At 38.6% G+C, this 19303-nt stretch overlaps 1 protein-coding gene across 1 annotated transcript in view; it reads right to left on the bottom strand.

Annotated features, from left to right (window-relative positions):
* LOC122920029 (mucin-5AC-like) overlaps positions 1-19303 on the bottom strand; it is a 61522-nt gene that overhangs the window by 22323 nt on the left and 19896 nt on the right. Inside the window, exons 4-31 of the mRNA XM_044269239.1 lie at positions 17103-17225; positions 16882-16944; positions 16156-16444; positions 15952-16066; positions 15739-15829; positions 15472-15578; positions 15064-15280; positions 14796-14921; positions 14220-14337; positions 10810-10948; positions 10513-10623; positions 9591-9660; positions 9354-9491; positions 9107-9271; positions 8924-9018; positions 6913-7039; positions 5911-6166; positions 5760-5806; positions 4755-4855; positions 3398-3549; positions 3155-3293; positions 2942-3052; positions 2363-2542; positions 2011-2250; positions 1541-1697; positions 1287-1415; positions 553-697; positions 258-301 (exon numbers count right to left, since the gene is read on the bottom strand). Of these exons, the coding sequence (XP_044125174.1) occupies positions 258-301; positions 553-697; positions 1287-1415; positions 1541-1697; positions 2011-2250; positions 2363-2542; positions 2942-3052; positions 3155-3293; positions 3398-3549; positions 4755-4855; positions 5760-5806; positions 5911-6166; positions 6913-7039; positions 8924-9018; positions 9107-9271; positions 9354-9491; positions 9591-9660; positions 10513-10623; positions 10810-10948; positions 14220-14337; positions 14796-14921; positions 15064-15280; positions 15472-15578; positions 15739-15829; positions 15952-16066; positions 16156-16444; positions 16882-16944; positions 17103-17225 (3795 nt within the window). The remainder of the gene's footprint in view (positions 1-257; positions 302-552; positions 698-1286; positions 1416-1540; positions 1698-2010; positions 2251-2362; positions 2543-2941; positions 3053-3154; positions 3294-3397; positions 3550-4754; positions 4856-5759; positions 5807-5910; positions 6167-6912; positions 7040-8923; positions 9019-9106; positions 9272-9353; positions 9492-9590; positions 9661-10512; positions 10624-10809; positions 10949-14219; positions 14338-14795; positions 14922-15063; positions 15281-15471; positions 15579-15738; positions 15830-15951; positions 16067-16155; positions 16445-16881; positions 16945-17102; positions 17226-19303) is intronic.

A 19303-nucleotide genomic window follows, 5' to 3' on the forward strand; every position in this document is an offset into this window, starting at 1 on the left:
GGTCTATGGTATAGGGGTCCATGTGAAGCCAACCAGTTGTTGTGATGCTATGTGCCTCCTCCCAAAGGTTTTGCTAACATGGTGTAATATTGTATTGAATTTGTTTGAGAAGGTATGGGTGGATACATCTGTGAACATCACAGTCAACCCAATATTGTTGTTATCAATGGTGATATATATGCTTTTCATGGTTCTGTGCTTGGTCTAAATTCCTCCTAATATTATTTCAGTATCTGTATACAGATACAAGCACTTACCTTCTTTTTGGTACTTGCATTGTATGCCCGATCTACTGCATAAGCTGTAGATAGAAAGATTCAAGTTTTCAATGCCAAGTGTATATACTGACAAGAGTTTGCATTGTTTAAGATTATTAATATTAGTTATGAAGTGAGAAATATTTTTGGAAAGGTGATCCAACAGCACAATACATTAACATATGGCACTAAAGTACATCTATTAAAAAAAAATACACTTCTCTTATATGTTTCTATATACTTCAATAGGCATACAGTATCTTACACTTTATGAACTGTCTGCCAGGCCACTCACCAAATCTTACAGTTCTCCTCGGAAGGTACAAGTTGTCCAACCTTGTAATGATTTTCTTCATCATCATAGCAGCCACATTGAGCCACACACTCCATGTCATCGTCATCAAAGAATGGTTTAGCTGCTGGACAACTAGGGTAACATCCTAATCAGACAGAAGAAATCATAAGTCATGTTAGATGACATTAAAATCAGATCAGTTTGGTACCACAGCTTCATCAGGTGATTAGTGCTGAACATAGACATTAGGGAGGAGATTTATCAAACTGGTGTAAAGTAGAACTGTCTTACTTGCCCATAGCAACCAATTAGATTCCTCCTTTCATTTTCCAAAGGAGCTGTCAAAAATGAAAGGTCAAATCTGATTGATTGCTATGGGCAACTAAGCCAGTTCTACTTTACACCAGTTTGATAAAAGACCTCTAGATTTTCTATGGTGGAGCCCAACAATTGCCAATGGATTCTGCTACAATCTGATGTCTATGGGACCTGGCAAACAGTTGGTAAAATCAAATATCTGTTACGTTGTATTTTAACTATGTTTTTCCTGGAGATAAGCAGTGTCACAGCTGTCCATTGTAATTGCATGACCTGTTGACTGAAAATGTGCGCTTACAGTGTTTAGAGTGGAGGCTGGTCTCTTGACTTGTTAAGCCAACAGGTTTATGTAATCAGTTTAATGGACTAAATTAAGAACTACTAGATTGTTCGTGAAATTGAAGATGTTCTCATACCTTCCAAGCCTGATAGCTCGTGCATACATTTCCCACTTGGATTCCTACAGGTCTTCATGCAGGGAGCTCCACAAGGTTTGTAGTGCCACTCACATTCTCCATCAGGGTTGTAATAATCACAGAAAAGAGCTGGGGAGTAAAGCAAAATACATGGTTAGTATAAACAATGTAAAAATCCAAAAATAAAACACAAAAATATGACTTCAGTCAGAGGTAATGTAGAAGATAGCATCATGTATAATTTGGGTACTCACGACAGATGTTCGGAGATCTCCAGGAAACACAGGCTCCGGTTTCTCCGCATGCTTGAGCGTAGGCTGCCACCGCTGTACAGAAACATTCACAGTCTCCACCAGAATCACAAGCACAAGAGTCAGTGACACAAGCATCATAATACTTGGAGGGGTCAACCTGCAGAGTCAATAACAATACATAACTTATGTTCCTAATTAATAATTATATGTGGAATATTATTTTAAAAAAATGTTCTCTCATGTGCATTCATACATTGTATTGCATTGACGAGTTAGAAGATGGCTATACATGTGAGATAGTTTTCAGCTAAACAACTCTGGAGCTTATCTCTTGTGGGAAAAACAAGGATTAGGCATTTTGATTTCCACGTACCTAATCCCTTTTTTCCACAATGTATGTTCCAAAAGAAAATAATAAATATAGAAGTACATTAAGAAAGTAAATCATTCTAATAATATAGGTCCCATACCCTAGCATGGCAGTCAGAAAAGACATCACTGTTGATGATACTACATTGTTTCTGTGCCCAGGATCTCCTGTATGGGTTGGAAATGCAGGCATCTTTGGGCTGTTTGGCATCAGGGCATGTTGACGAAATCTTCCAGCTGTTTCCAAACTCATTAACATCTCCAACCACAGACATACTTCTTGTGGTGAAGTCATTGTTACCGTTTCCATCGTAATTGCCACACAGACCACAAACTTGACCCTGTTATATTAGTGTATAAAAAATATTGTGTACAGTAAAACCATAGAATTCTAGCTGTTATAGTCACATCTATATTGTCAATCATATTTTAAAAATGAGGGAAAAGTTTTACCTCAAAGTCTTTACTGAGCTTGATGAAGATGCCGGTCTTTTTGTCCCACATAAGGATGAGGCCATTATCTGCTTCAATGACAAGGTAAATGCCCATATGTCTGACTTTGTAAGGAGCAACTCCTCCAATTCCTCTCTCTACCACTTCAATGTGTTCCTCTGTGAGGATCAGCTCATAGCTCTGCAAATGGAAAATGTAATTGTATTTTATGGCACTACACGCAAACAATTGCTTCATTGTGGTAGAAGTGGTAATGAAGACAATCACTTCTTGGCTAGTCTGACAATAGCACAAATCTACCGTAGATCATGGCACCAGCAGGAATCAGCTGATTGTAAAGGTCTAGCTCTTGGCAGCTTTAATAATAAGCTGTTATTGTTGGATGAAGCTTCTTGCCATGGAAATTGTTGACCATATCATACCCTGACAAACCATGACCATAAGAGTCCATAGGACTGCCCCAAGCAGTAATCAGTCCTCTATAACATCCTTAGGTTACAAAAAGATATATGGACACAAATTTTCTTCATAAAACACACCTTTTAATGTATGACATTTTCCTATATATTTATTTCTTACCCCCAGGAAAACTTTGATGCTCTTAGAACAAGTGGTTCCAGTGGTTCCACATGGGATGTTCTCTGTGATGACTCGGAAGGTGCTGCTGTTTCCTCCTTTTCCACAATGATCCTAAAGTTCCACAGATAGACAATTATCATCACATACAATGCATATACAATGCTGATGCATTGTATATGCATCAGCTAACTGTTGTCATTCAGTTTACTTTACCTGGGCAAGTGTGTATTCACAGTCTCCGCTGAAGCTGTAGCGTTTTCCATCAAAGGTAATATAATGGCCATCACCGTATACAGCACAAGTGCCCAGGCAGGGGTTATTTGTACACTGCCACATACGATCTTTGCAGGTACTATTAGAATATATAGGAAATTAGAAATTAGCCTTCTCTCGAACCTTTAGGTACTTGTCTTTGGTATTGTTTTTCCATTCTTGACCAACACTAAATTCTCATACCAGGTATTGCATTTCATTTCAATCTTCTCGCCAGGTTGATAGGTAGCATCATTGTGAATACATGGGCATTGTTCTTCCTGGATGCAGCCGCCTTTGCCATCTGAAACCAGTCCTGCAGGACACACACAGCCGGATACACATTTTGCAGTGTACTGTAAAACATAAAAAATAAGCATGTGTTCAAGAAAAGTTTCACACAGAATATGGATAGAGAACCCAGGAATATAGTAGACACAACATTTAGTTTTTCTTTCATTTATTCTTTTAAGCATTTAACAAATCAACCAACATCCTTGACTAGAGATCTCCTTCGTCTCACTGCTCTTATAGTAAGAAATCTACTGGATAACTTACCCCCATAAGGCTGAATCTTAAACCAACAAGTTTTAAAGTGGTTTTCCAGATTTTTTATATTAAAGGGGTTTTCAAAGACTTTTATACTGATGACCTATCCTCTGGAGTGCCACATGCTTCTCTCAGCTCACAAAGCACAGCGCTGTACACTGTATAGAAGCTGTGCTTGGTATTGGAGCTCTACCCCAATCACTTCAATGGGCCTGAGCTGTACCTAGGTCATGTGACTGATGAACGTGACATCATACAGCCTAGGAGAAGCTGTAGAAGATGTCATAGCCTCCTCTCAGCTCACAAAGCACAGTGCTGTACACTGTATAGAGGCTGTTCTTGGCATTGCAGCTCTGCCCCAATCACTTCAATGGGGCTGAGCTGTGCCTAGATCCTGTGACTAATGAACACAGCCAAGGAGAAGCTGTAGAAAGTACTGGTGCTACTGGAAGAGCCAGTGTCTTCTCAAAAGCTGATAGGCAGGGGTCCCAGGTGTCAGACCCCCCACCAATATTCTTCAGTGAAAAAAGTCTTGTAAAATCCTTTGACCTCAGGATAGGTCATGAACAGCAAACTGGTGAGTGTCAGACACCTGGCATCCCTGCTGATCAGCTGTTTATGGAGGCTGCTCTACTCCAATGATAGCCGCAGCCTCATCGCATCTTACTAAGCAAAGCGTCATGTGCATAACGACTGTGCTTGTTACCGCAGTTCAGTCTCATTCACTTGAATGGGACTAAGCTGTGCCTAGGCCATGTGACCGATAAACATGACGTTACTGGCCTACCAAGAAGATGCAACATACACTGGAGTCGAACCTCCACAGATCAGATATTGATGGCCTATACTGAGGATAGGCCATCAATATAAACATCTCAGAAAAACCCTTTAAGGATTCAGCATTTTAAAATGAAGCAGACATGACTTCACCTTCTTACAGGAAGTTGCGTATAGACTTAATTATGGTATTTGTTTCATGTTTGTCTTTATCTCGTTTGTCAGGAATACTCACACAAGCCATATCCAAAGTCTGACAACTCTTCTGGCATTCTGCTCCTTTGGTTCCCACTGAAGCGTTCTTGCAGTCAAAATAAACCATAGGAGCGGTGCATGCTGAAACCACAAGATAAGTATAATGTAAGTATTTACATTACAATATAAAAATATTTTAGACCATCAGTGAGAAAGAATTATAACACCAATATAGTAAGGAGCTTCATGGATCATAGCTAGGTGGATGCTAGTAGATGTTACGGACAATGATTGTGGAACCACTGTGTAACCAACTTTTCATGTTGGGCTATTCTGAAGGCGTTGTCCTGGCAGTGCCCTGGTTTTTACCCTATTAACCCAATACACAGATCTGGTTTTCACTGCAGGGGAGCCACCAGGCTGCTACTTCTTTTAAGTACAGAAAATAATCAGGTAGAGCTCACACATGCAGAGTGCATGCAATTCCAATGCAAACACAGAATACAAGCATGAAGCAGATTTAGGAGCACTGACGGGTGGACAGACTTCAGGAATCCAGGTGGACAGACTTCAGGAACCCAGGCGGACAGACTTTAGGAACCCAGGCAGACATAAAGAAGCCGACAAACAGAACCCGAACAGAGCAGAAGCCGGTACACAGACAAACAGATGAAAGCTCTTTACTGACTCTAGCAAGCTAGAAGACCTATAAACCTGGAAGGCTCTGTGGAGACAGAGCAAGATATCAGTCGCACAGACTAAGAGGTGGAACAGGGAAATATAATATGTAGCAGGCTGAACTAATTGGTTAAACATACAGAGAAGAACAGATTAACCCATTCAGTACTGCCACTAAGGAACGATACATGCACAAAGGCCTAATTCCTACACAGGCAGCCAACATTGTCATAGTGAGGTATGTGCCTAATATGCTAGGGGTGAACAAGCCCCTTTGTGGTGGCTTTAATATTTAGATATAGGGCTATATTAAAGGAAAGCCTAGAAATGACAATGAAGAGGGTTATCAACATATCTATAGTGTTACCTGGTTTAACATTTCCAATACAGTTGAGTTGTCCTTGACTGCAAGTGCTGCAAATTAAAAAATATCTATATTAAATATAACAGCCATATAAAAATAGGTGTATCAGCTGCATGACAAGCAAGGTAAAATGCTCAGCGGTGTTCCCACTCACCACATGATCCCATTCTCATGGACACTTTCTCCAGAAGGCACAGCAGAACCTTTGAAGTAACATGGGCAAGCTTCGGCAGGTATGCATCTACCACTGTCATCCATGTGCAAGCCTTTGGCACATGTGCAGCCATCCACAGGGGTAAATTTTACGTCACATGTGACATCAGGCTCGCTGAGGGAACGGCATGTGGGCTGGCAAGTGCTGGTAGAGTAGGTATAGCTCATGGTTTTGGGGCAGTTGTACATGTATTTAGCTGTGTAGGATAAAAACATTAGTTGAGTTGGCTTATACAGGAACTACCGAAACAGAATGCTATATAATATATGTGGACTTGGCTGCAATACCAGACACGACCAATAAAAATGTTGGCATTGATTAATGACATTTTTATTTATTATTTTCAAAAACTTGATGCCAATTCTTTAGAAAAATCGCTTTAGGCTACTTTCACACTTGCGGCAGAGGATTCCGGCACACAATCCGGACGCAAACGGATGCATTTGTGAGACGGATCCAGATGCGGATCCATCTGACAAATGTATTGCAATACCGGATCCGTCTATCCGGAAAAAAGAAACCGGTATTTATTTTATTCACATTTTTAAAGGTCTGTGCATGCGTAGACCTTAAGAATGGATCGTCAATGCGGCAATTTTAATGCACTAATACATTTCAATGGAAATTAATGCTGGATCTGGCATTCAGTCAAGCGTTCAGGATTTTTGGCCGGAGAGAAAGCATGCAGCATGCTGCGGTATTTTCTCTGGCCAAAAAAATGGACTGAAGACTGAACTGATGCATCCTGAACGGAATGCTCTCCATTCAGAATGCATTAGGATAAAACTGATCAGTTTTTTTCTGGTATTGAGCCCCAAGGACGGAACTCAATACCGGAAAAGAAAAACGCTAGTGTGAAAGTACTCTTATCGAATCAGGAAATTTGTTGCACATTGTTAAAAATCCATAATATATATTTTTTTTTTTATCTTGAAGACTTACAGCAGACAGTGCTTCTCCATCCAGTCACTATGACTTCTTTGGCTGCACAGGCTTGGACGTAGGATGACAGGGATGCGCACATACATTCTTCACTTTTCTCACAGTTACAGGTGTCAAACATACAGTTCTGAAAAAAATGCAGTTATCAGTCACTATAAATTATTTATGAAATCTACATTATTATATCCTTCACTTAAAGGGACCCTGTTACATTGTACTGTATATGCAATCTGACCTGCCAGCAGCATTTTATATAGCAGGAGGAGCTGAGCAGATTGGTATCGTTTAAAAAAATATATATATATTCAGTATAACATGTGACATAGTGACTGAAATCTCTGCTATTTCTGTATTTAAGAGTCTAGTGGGCAGTTTTACTTATCATTGGACTCCTAAGCATAGCAAGAGGGAAGTTTTCAATCAAGTTATACTGAATCTTTTCCAGCAAAACTATATATCAATCTGCTCAGCACATCCCGTTCTATAAAGCTGCATTTACACAAGCCGATAATCACCCAGATTGTCAGGAACAACCTTCCTGCGAACGGTCATTCCCGACAATCTGCCCATGTAAATGTGCTGCCGATCCTCCGATGAACGAGCGAAACGCTCGTTTATCGGGTGATCCTGTCATTCATGCAGGCACCACCAATCATAACTTCTGGGAAGCAGATTGTGGTGTCTAAACAGCAATCTGCTGCTCAAAAAACATGATTTCGTATGAGGAAAAGGTATCGCAATAGCAGCGGTCTCCTTCACTGAACGAGCAGCCAACTGTCGGGAAGGAATGCGTCCCTTCTGACAACTGGCTGCAGAATCGTCCCTTGTAAATCCAGCTTAACAGTATGTTGACAGATTGGATAGGATTTTCAGCAAACAAGTTTTTATATTGCTGTGTTTCATTTTTTTTACATTTTATTAACCTGGTTATTGAAATGAAATGAAATGCATGAAATATTATATACAAAAATATATACAATAATATAAACTTTTCTGTTAATGGGGACTTAAACCTTTACCGAAACCACAAAGTTACAGAAGGACTTCTCATTGTGTGACTTTTACAGGGTGTAGCGTATGGATCCCATATATTTTCTATGGATCTGTTGCCCACATACCGGAAAAGCCGAGCAGAGCCAATGAAAGCCAAAATAGCAAAACTCCTTAACAAGTGGTGCTTCACCTTTATGGTTTCAGTAAAGATTCAGTTATGATTTGAAGGAGCATTCTGGGAAAAGTCGGGGTGGACCTGAGGAGGTGGTGCATGACAGAGGGGTTCAAAAAGACCAAAGAGGAAATTCTTTTGACATGACTTCTTCCTAATGCCTTGTACTGATTATAAAACAGTATCTTCTTTTTGCCTGAAGTGTTCTTTTAAAGCGGTTGTCTTCCTTTGGCAAGCCAATATGATCTTAATTGGGTTGTGTCATCTCAGACAATAGGTTATCCCCCTATTGTCTTATAGGTGTGGGTCCCATAGACGGAGATGGAGCTGGCAAAGTTCCAGAAGGCACACAATAATGCACAGCTGCCCTCCATTCCTTTCTATGGGGCAGCCGATAATTACAGAGTGCTGGCTTGGCTATATCCAGCGGCTCCATAGATATGAATGGGGGTGGTGACCACGCAAGCACAGTGCACTTCCATTCATTTCTATGGGGATTATGAAAATAGCTGAGTCATAGGAAGGCTTAGTGGTAGCTGGACCAGGCACCGCTGGCCACCACTTTGCCAGCCTCATGTTAGGCCTCGTTTTAGAGATAGGTGCGGGTCTCACCTCTGGGACTCAACAATATGCCCCCATTGTCTGATATGGGAATACCCCTTTAACTACATGTCTGCATAGACAGGAGGTTGACCTCAATGATCTCAAAGTACTGTTTACATTCCTTGGCAGTTATGATCTGATCACCCAGAGTATAAGCATTGGGAACACGTTATTAGCAAGAAAAGGGTGTTGGCCCAAACTTGAAAGCCTTGTGTTACTGGTCTTGAAGAGAAATGAACTTACTTTTTGGTAAACCTCTGGATGGACTTTAGCATGACAGGAAGCAAATGGACCAGATGGATCAGATATAAGACCACACCAGTGCTGGGCATATTTCTCTGTAGTATGGTGGAGAAACCAAAAATTAGACAATAAAATCTTACAATATATATCCCATGTAATTAATTGAATGTCCACAAACCTTACCATTTTCAACACTGAGAGAGCATGGATCATGATAGACATTCTTAGCATTTGCACAGTCTGCTTGGGTCTTCCAGGTGTTGGCAAAGGATGCAGCTGTGCCTTCAATGACACCACTGAGGGTCAGGAACTCATCTGCCTGTTTGTCATTGAAGTTTCCACAGAGACCTGAAAAGATAAACTTCTATAAGAAAAATGTCTTTCATAAAATGATTGAGAAAGTGAAATATTAGTGTAAAGTCAAACCTACCGCAGGTTTGGCCCTTGTAAGATGGATCCAAAGCCACATAAACCTGCATAAATGGTGTTAGCTGAGCCACCACTTGTACTCCCAAGTTTGTCTTGACAACAATGTAGAATGAGGAAGGTTTGAAGATGGTTATATTGGCTGGAATTAAAGGTGGCACAATAAGAAATAAAGATATGGTATATGATGTGCTATTACAACTGTCACCAAGTGTCAAATAATTTTGCTGTCATATCCTACCTGCAGATACTGGTAGCCGAGTATAGACGTTGTTTATAAAGACACTACCGCAAGGATTGATTGAAATGATCTGTTTGGATAACAAGACAAAGACGTGTCGAGAAGAATTCTAATACTATATAAAGACAATTGAATACGTACTGTACTCCAGCAGTAGACAATTGTGCATATTGCTAGGTTATACAGTCACTTGTTAAACTGTAGTGCTTGAATTGCAGGGATCCTCTCTGATTGTAAAAGCAAAAGGGCCAAAACATCTAATGGAGCTGAGCTGTGTTACCTTCACAGTACCTGAAGGACCAGAAGGAGTAATTGCAGAGATAGGTGGAATAGCACAACTAATTTTTGCAGAAGTGTCATCTGGAAGGGTTCTTCAATCTCTATTAATCCACAGAAAAATTCCAGGGCACTTTCTTGGTCAAAGAAATTGTAGGTAAATGCGGCCACTGCCATGGAGTGCTCTTCTCCAGCACTCAAGGGGTAGCAGCCTCATTATACCTACCATCCCGTTAACCAGTAGAGTGCCCTGAAACTTTACTGTGAGCTAAAGTAGCTAAAGTGCTCTACAAAGTGCCACAGAGCCTTCATTCTAGCGATCATTTGGGGTCCCATTGGTTGGGCATCACTGATCAGTAAGTCTTATCCTACAGGTATGTTGTTAATTGCCATGGCTGTTGTGCCCCCTTAATTATGAACATTTTAATACAAGTAGCAAAAAAGTAACTGCACTCTACATACTAATAGCAAAATAAATGCTGAAAATCTTAAAGCAATGGTGACATTGAAACAAAAACAGTAAAAATTAAACATGCTACAGTATTTGTTCATGCAACCAATACTTTGATATATGATATTGATATGTGATTTTAGATGTGCATGAATATTTTATTGATTGCACACCCCTAGACCATCATGCACTTACTGTTACTCCTCCATTAAGGATAATGGTGGCACTCTTGAGGCAGGTCTCACTTTCGGTCAGACCACATTTACGCAGCTCTGTCAGTACAATAAATGAATTTCCTTTGCAGTCCTGTTTAGAGAAGGAGAAGATTGAAATTCAACAATTAAGAAAATGATGATGCTTTTAAGTTATACATATTGTATACAACAGACAGACTATGCATGATATCTGTATCAAATATGTCGCCAGTATATTATCAATTATCGTTTTTCTGATCTTAAAGAGACTTACTACTTGACCATTATATTGCCTTACCTTAGTCAGCACGTAGTTACAGTCTCCGTGTATGTCGTAATGACTTTGATCATAAGTTGTGATGTGTGACCCTCCGTCAATAGAACAGGTTGAAGGACAAGGCAAGTCATTGCAGCTCCACTTTCCCCCAGAGCACACACTATGTAAAATATAAGTAACCATATTAGGACCAGCAGTGAAGCCTCAAATTCATGTCTAATACACATATGCACAGACTCTTCCAGGGAATGTAGAGTGCAAAGGGCAAAGCCTCAGATCTCTGACAAATTTACAATATTGTTCATTAAACAGATTAAAATTTTAATTAAAAAAGTATTAAAAAAGTCGCCCTCTTCCCCACTCACTTTATCCAGAAAAAATGGAACATGACAAAAACATGATACTTCTGAACACCTTTTTTCTCCATGTATTTACACCAAACAGCTGTCATAATACACTAATAATTCTACTGCTTCACTTCAAATATTGCAAAGCTGCCTGTCTCCAGCTACCACTAGGGGGAGCTCAGTACATAGGATGTATACGGTTAGCATTGTTGCAATTTAATCATCTCTTTGCACTGAGTTCTTCCTTGTGGTGGTTCCATGAAAATGCAGTATCGAAAGAAGCAGTTCAGCTCTGTGTACAACCTTTCCGGGCTCTATAGCATTTGGGTGGTCTGTCTCCATTGAAGGCACACAACTGCATATGCAGATGCATGTAGTGGAGCTGAAATTTTTGTAATGAAAGGTACTCTTTAATAAACAGCACCAGGATCAACCATATTAAACTAGGCATAATGCATAGTAAGGTTATCCCTGATAATTAAAACAATGCCCATCTTGTGAAAATGGGTTACAGTGTTTTTGAGAATAAAGACTTTTATTCTTTACCCAAATGAGGCTGTCAGTGTATGGCCACCATTGGAAACCACTGGAGGGGTACCAAGGGGCTAGGCCTCATCTCGCAGTGCATAAACAATAAAGTTTTTCTTTAAATGCATTTATACAGTACATCCTGACTCCATAATTGTGTAAGGTGTTTATGCTTGTAAAAGATTGTGGTGTACGGTAGTTTGGAAGACTAAACATCTCCGATGTCTTGACCTCATACATTCACAATATATGACGTAAGCATATGGCGCATGAACATAGATATTCAGATTCTCATAAGCAAAAGCCATGCTGAGGTATTTTGTGGTTTGGATCCCATCCAGACTCTCTCTGAACATTACGTAGCATACAGTACAGATTATCCCTTGTATGAGATTTGTCAGCACAGAACATAGTGTGTATAGTAAAGATACTGCTATAGGTACATTTGACGGTTTTGGATACTGTATGGCAGTGACACTATTGAGAACTTTTGTGTTTTATTACATGGGAGCTATATAGCTGAATGATTTTGATATTAATCTGTTTAAATACAGTGGCATTGGTTGAGTACTGTAAGATACGGTTATATGAACACTATACAACATATTACTAAAGGCTTCCATACACATTCAGTAGCTGTTGGATGGATGATCATTCCTCCGACAGCTATCTCTCCTGACTTCCTCATATGCATAGATGGTTGGTTCGAGTGAGCACGTGCATTCTATAGGAAGAGTGGAGAAAGCCACTTTCAGATTCCTCTGACGGTGGTATATCTCCCAGGAGAACAAAAGGATAGGTCGAAAATATTCATTTTGTCTGAATCTTCTCTCCTCATTTGTTGGGGGAGTATAGGAAATTCCCTATACACATTCTCAGGTTCGGCCGATTAATAAATTAATGTCTATTGTGGCTTTTAAGCACTTCACTGTGTAAAAGAAACATCCAAATTTTGCCATGGAGCCTTTTCTAATTTTCATCCAGATTATGAAGATTTTGAAGAATGTTCTTTTAAATTTTGCTTATGATTTATATCTGTAAAGAATAAATCAAGGCAACTGGACGTACTGTAGATTTCTTGAAAACGTTTCACTCGTTCTTCCAACGAGCTTTCTCAATTCTGAGTGATTGTACGAAAAATTCTGGGAATAAATATGTAACTGAATTCACATCTGGTAATTAGACCCAGCATTGGGTCAAAGGTGTTGATCCCATTATCCTAATTGGAGTCAGTAGGTGATAAAGACTTCCCAGAAAAAGGTGTCAAGACAGCATTATATGTGGCAGACAATAGATGTCTAACCCCCCCCCCCCCCCCCCCCCCACCACCACCACCTCTATTCAAGCTTGGCTTCTCAATTTTTATGTAGATGGCCTCCTTCACGCCTCGTTTGTACCAATCGGCCTCCTTATCCAAAACACGTACTTGACTGTCTTCAAAGGTGTGACCTGTTCCTTTTAGATGTAAGTACACGGCTGAATCTTGACCAGAGGTTTTGGCTCTTCTATGCTGGGCCATACGCTGATGTATAATGCTGTCTTGACACCTTTTTCTGGGAAGTCTTTATCACCTACTGACTCCAATTAGGATAATGGGATCAACACCTTTGACCCAATGCTGGGTCTAATTACCAGATGTGGATTCAGTTACATATTTATTGCCAGATTTTTTTGTACAATCACTCAGAATTGAGAAAGCTCATTGGAAGAACGAGTGAAACGTTTTCAAGAAATCTACAGTACATCCAGTTGCCTTGATTTATTCTTTACAGATATATACCATGACCTGGATAAATGAGAACCTTCACAGACATTTTGCTTATGATTCATTTCCTATTTTTTTTTTTCTAATGGATAAAACGCATCGGTGGAATTTTGTTCCTGGTTGATATCCTGTTAAGAATCTGAATATAATATTGCACAACATTGATACATAAGTACCCTATTTTTGTAAGCCACACATTCTACAGAAGTCATGCAAAAAATGACAGGAAATAAAACACTGTCATGTTCTACAGCCTTCTCTGTAATAGGTCACAGACTTAGTGGCAAAAGATGGACATCTTCCAAAATGTGTAAAGAGGTAAAGTATTGCTGATAATCTCCAAGAACCAGTTCTTATTTCTTCAAGCCAAAATCAATACTCAAAAGATTAGAATTAAGTTGTGAACAATGCATATTAGGGTGGTGATATGTTACAAGCCCTCAATGTCATATCACCTATCTCTTAATCAAAGAGGCGAGTTTGCACTTAATCACCCAGTGTTTGAATGTAGGGTGTTCCTGTTATTATTTTGAGTGCAGATTAATATTAGGATTGGCTGAGAATTCATATGATACACCACCCAGTCAATAAGAGGGCAGCATTCTAGCTGATACCACTTTATGTAAATATTAAGCACAGTTACATTTCATTGCCTGGTATATAGTGAGCCTACATAACATATTAGTATTGACCTCAAATCATTTTAGTCCCAGATTCTAATGATGTTGTTGGGGTACAGTAGCATTGAGTGAATACCATAATTTTTTGCAATCAAAACCATATCTACTCACCAAGTGCTGCAGATGGTACTATAAGAAGTTCCAGCAGCATAGCTATTACTGTTGAAAGTGCATGAACATTTATCTAGTGGAATACAGCCGAAGTTGTTGATGTCATCAAACACAGTCCCTGCAAAAAAGAACAATATGACTTGATTTTTCAAAGCGGACTCAGAGGTACCTAGTTAAAAGTTTCCAGTAACAAAATGACAACAGTGACTGTCAAATTATCAGTAGACATTGGCATGAAGTCATTACAAAGGTTCCTCTGGAAGGCAACACATTTTCAGAGGTTTCCCCAATGCTAATACCTAAGGTTTGGAATGACTTGGTGAGAGTTGAGCCGGATAAGCCGGAATTCTGGTGCAGTTTGCACCAACAAAATGGTATACATGCTTTGTACTACATTTATCAAGGGATACTTTTTGTGCCTTGCCTCAAGAAAGGGGCATGGGTTACCATGGAAAGGGTTGTGGCTCTCTGAAAAAGGCACTATGGTTTAAGAAGTGACAGTGTGTGCCTAAAAATGCACCAAACTTTTGGTGCAATGTTCTGACGTAAAGAAAGCCAAAATGTAGAAATACATACCTGGAGGGCAGAAGCATCCATCTAGACAGTGATTTTCGCATAAAACACTTCTCTCTGGGTTGCTGCAAGTGTCTGGACATGGAGATCCACATTCCTGGTACTGCATGTTGTAAGGACATGTTTTAGCTGAAACAAAATAAGTGCTATATTAGAACCCATTCACAATGCACCCTTTTCATTAGTTTCCTTTTATATTGAATTGTTTATTTGAGAACATTGTAGATCATCGTTGTACCACTTTGTAGACAAAGGTGTTGAAGATACTTACGGCACAGATCTTTAGTTCTCCAGTTCTCTGGTTTCCCTCCAGCATGAGCACATTGCCTTGAGTACTCAGCAAATGTATTACACATACATAAAGCAGTATTTTTGCTATCACATCGGCACAGGTCTTTCACACAAGCTTCAATGTATTGCTCAACAGCCACCAATGAATTGCATTTGGATAATGCTGAACCCAGAAGGATTGACGCACAGATGTTTTCCTATCGTAAGCAAACAGAGGCTTTTACACTTCTAAAATAATCATTATAACTGTTTCGTCATTTCCTAATTATATTTTATACACTTTGTCATATCACTATATATTGACTCTGAAGTGTCTATAGCAGACCTTCTTCTAGTAGTGGATATGTTGTTGTCCAATAAAGATGAAAGTCATGAGTTTTTTACTTACATAATCAGTGCAGTTGCTCTTGGCTATAGGAGGCACATCATTACATAGTTCTGTGGGGCCATCCAACTTCTGTAAATTTCCAAACTGAGCTTCTGTGATTTGGATCCCTACAGGAAAGAGGAATCCAAATGTTTTGATAGAAGGAACTTGCCATTAATAATGGATGTTAGTGTTAATCAAGTATTTAATCTACTTTAAGTACATATTAGGTGAAAATACCGCGTGTGCATTAGGATTACCCTTGACATAGAAGACATAAAAACTAACCATTGGAAATGAACTCATTGTGGATTGAAATGCCATTAAAGTCCCCACACAACCCACAGGTCTGGTTGGCATACTTTTCATGCAGTTCCAGCTGTGCAAAAAGAGAAAAATAAAGTCTTGTTGTAGCTAAAACATTAGAAACCAAGGCAAATTCTTATTATCCAGTCTATCTTCCACAATTGTAAATACAGTATACCAATTCTGTATTCTTACCAGAAGACTATCATCATCGTTCCACATGAAGACAAGACCAAGTTTGGATGTCACTGTGAGATATACATCATGTTTCTCAATCTGAATGCCAGAACCACTGAAAGGCAGCTGGACACTATGCATAAGTAGGAAAACATCAGTTAATAAAACACATTATGGTTTGCAATTTTTTCATTCATATAATGGATAAATCAAGAAACTCACTTGTTTCCATTTACTGAGACAGTGTTGTGATCGATTTGCACTACAAGTCCATCAATTTTCATGGAGATCTTGTCAATGACTGGAACACCGTCCACAATAGTACGACGCATTTGGATGTTGAAATCCTCATATGCACCCTTACAGTGAGATGCATAGACGTAGTTACAAGTACCGGGGAAGTAGAATATGTCTCCATCAAAGTTCTTGAAGTGAAAGTTGCCCCAGGTGCTGCAAACTCTGTTATTGTGAGCTGTGTTGATAGCTACAAGTAAAAAAGCATTAAGTGACTCTGATTGTAGCTAATACTACAATACCAATAAGCTGAAAAATGGCAAACATAGGTACTGTACAGTGCATTACCTCAGTCAGTATCAATGGCAATCTGACAACTACTATTAACATTATAGGAGGTTGGACATACATATACGATAGAGGAAAGGTGGCTACATAGCATAGATCAATAGGGTGACCCTTATGGTGCTGGTTGATTACAGCCAGGACAAAAGACCCTGGTGCTTTTTTGCCCTCCGCATCCAATTTTCATGACCCTTGTGCAGAGGCTAGAGAGAAAGATGTTCTTCACATGTTCTCAACATAAGATACCAAGGGGGATGGAGCCAATATGACTTGACCTCTCTTGGAAGGTGACCTTGAAATGTCAATGCAGGATGGTAGAAGATGTCATACAGTACCTTTCCTAATAATAATATAACCTCATTGACTTACCTCTTACTACAGTGTTTGATGCCACCGGGATCACTGATATTCTTGGAGGTCCAGTTAACAAAACTGCAAACAATTAGGGAAAGTTAGGAGAACAATGTTAATGTGAGGACCATTTATTGACTATCTGCTAATATTCATTCTAACAAACTGACAAAGCGAAATTAACTGAAAGCAATGGATTGATTAGTGCATTATAGGTTGACACTTTTGACAAAACTTACTTTTTGGCTGTTTTACATTTTGTTTTACTTGTTGTTTTACGTGTTGCTGCTGTTGTTCTTGCATAGACTCATCAATCGAGTAGTCAGCCGTCTCATCTACAGAGTAGTCTCCATATTCCTGAGCTATATTGAAATAGAATATTTATATATTTAACAAAATGAGATTTAAAAAGAAAATACAGTATATATTACATTTTATATTTTAGTCTATACATCAAGGTTACCTTAAAAAATATATAAATACCAAAAACAAAGAATTAGCTATCTACATATACAGTACATTGAATTCAATGATTGCTTAAATATTGTTTGTGAAATGAAGACCATAAATGCATTATCATTTTTTTCTGTTACCAACCTGTATAATTAAAACATATTTGTTTTGTCTATTTCCTGTAAAGTTTGAAAAAAAAAAAAAACTAGAAAGGCTTTCAAGTGTTCACTACTGTCAAGCATGCCTATCTTGATTCCATCAAATTTGAAAATACATCCAATAAGAGGGAACAAAGGTAAACCTTAGAACATTTTTCCTAAATTTGCTGCTCGTGAATCTGGGTGATTTCTGGTAACTGATACATAGTTCATATATTTAAGCAGTGGTGTCTACTGAAGTGAATCTACTTTATATCCTATGCCTTCATCCTGCAATAAAATAAGCATTTTTAGAGTCTACATATATCTTTAGTAATAAAAAGTATGTAACTGAAGTAGAGATGAGCAAACCTTTCTAGATTCATTTAGTTTCAGTTTTGTCAAATTTTTCAAAGAATTCGGTTTGGACATTAATCAATTCTGAGAGAGAGAGGGGAGAGAGTACCACCCAGATAATGCATATATATTGTCGAGAAACAGAGTAGCACACTGGTCTTTCTCTCTACAGTATCTCACTCTCTCTCTATCTTTGCAATTTGTCCAAAACTAATCACAAAAAATGTGGCTTTGTTTCAGACCGAAAATTTTGGGAAATTTGGAACGAATTCCGAACCATCCATTAGAATAGATTTGCTCATCCTTAAACTAAAGAACCAATGTAAAACTATGTAGGATCAAATAATAAAGGACTATATAGAGAATACTCACACCTAGTCCATTGTGAGGAAAGGAAATGTGGATTTAAGGCTGAATGTTAGACAAAAATTTGAGGAAACTGCTAGAAACATCAAAACTGATATATAAAACTGCTGACAATCCCATCATCTAAATAGTGTGAAGAACAAACATAATTGTATATTTGTTTTTCTTCTACAAAAGGCACCATTTTGCACATTTCTTCCTATAATTGGTATCTAAATAATCTGCTTTCAGCTCCTGCCTGGTCATGATTTACTAGAGAGAGAGAGAGAAAGAACTGTAGATAAATAGATAGATCATTTTATCAATCAGTTTCCATTGTAATAGGACTGTTGATAAGGTTTAATATTTAAGGCTCTTTCACATCAGCCTTCTTTATTTCAGTTTTTCTGCTCTATTATAAGAGCAGAACCACAAAAATAACGGAAGTGCAGGATTTAGCACATAACTGATAGGAATGGAGCCCATTGACTATAATAGAATCCACTCGGATACCAACTGGAAGAATGCTTTGTTAGCGGAGAAAAAAAGTCACTTTTCTTTCGTAACTCCTCTATTTTTGATAAAATCTGATATGGAGGCCCCGAACTGAGCCTCCATTTCAAATTTTAACATGCGTTTAGCATTTAGCGTGTTTGGATGGTCATACTGTTAATAATTCAAGGAGTTATTTTTAACATTGTACTATTATTATGTATGATACTATACTATTATTACTCTTTTTATGGCAAGTGTTTATTTCTCCTGTTCTTTGCTATAAAAGCAAAAGGGATAGTCCATGAACTGTACACACAAGCAATAAAGGTGTCAATGTTTTATAGCATGCAGGGTTAGAATTATACACAGATTCACTAGTAGTCATGGAAAAATATAAAAAAATCTCCTTCCCCACAATAGGCTATACCAGTAATGTTTAAATGTCACACGCAGTGAACATTTACATTCATGTATCAACCATTGTTTGATAAAACGGAGCATATATATCAGACGATATGCCATATTTACAAGCATATCACCCCATATTTGACAGCCCACTTTTATCTATAAATACCGTATATGGGAGACTGAAGCTGTTATTTGAAATGTATAAATTTCCCATGTGACATATATCAGAAGATTAGTGATCTATA

Source organism: Bufo gargarizans, chromosome 10 (assembly GCF_014858855.1).
Source record: "Bufo gargarizans isolate SCDJY-AF-19 chromosome 10, ASM1485885v1, whole genome shotgun sequence".
Taxonomy (NCBI): Eukaryota; Metazoa; Chordata; class Amphibia; order Anura; family Bufonidae; genus Bufo; species Bufo gargarizans.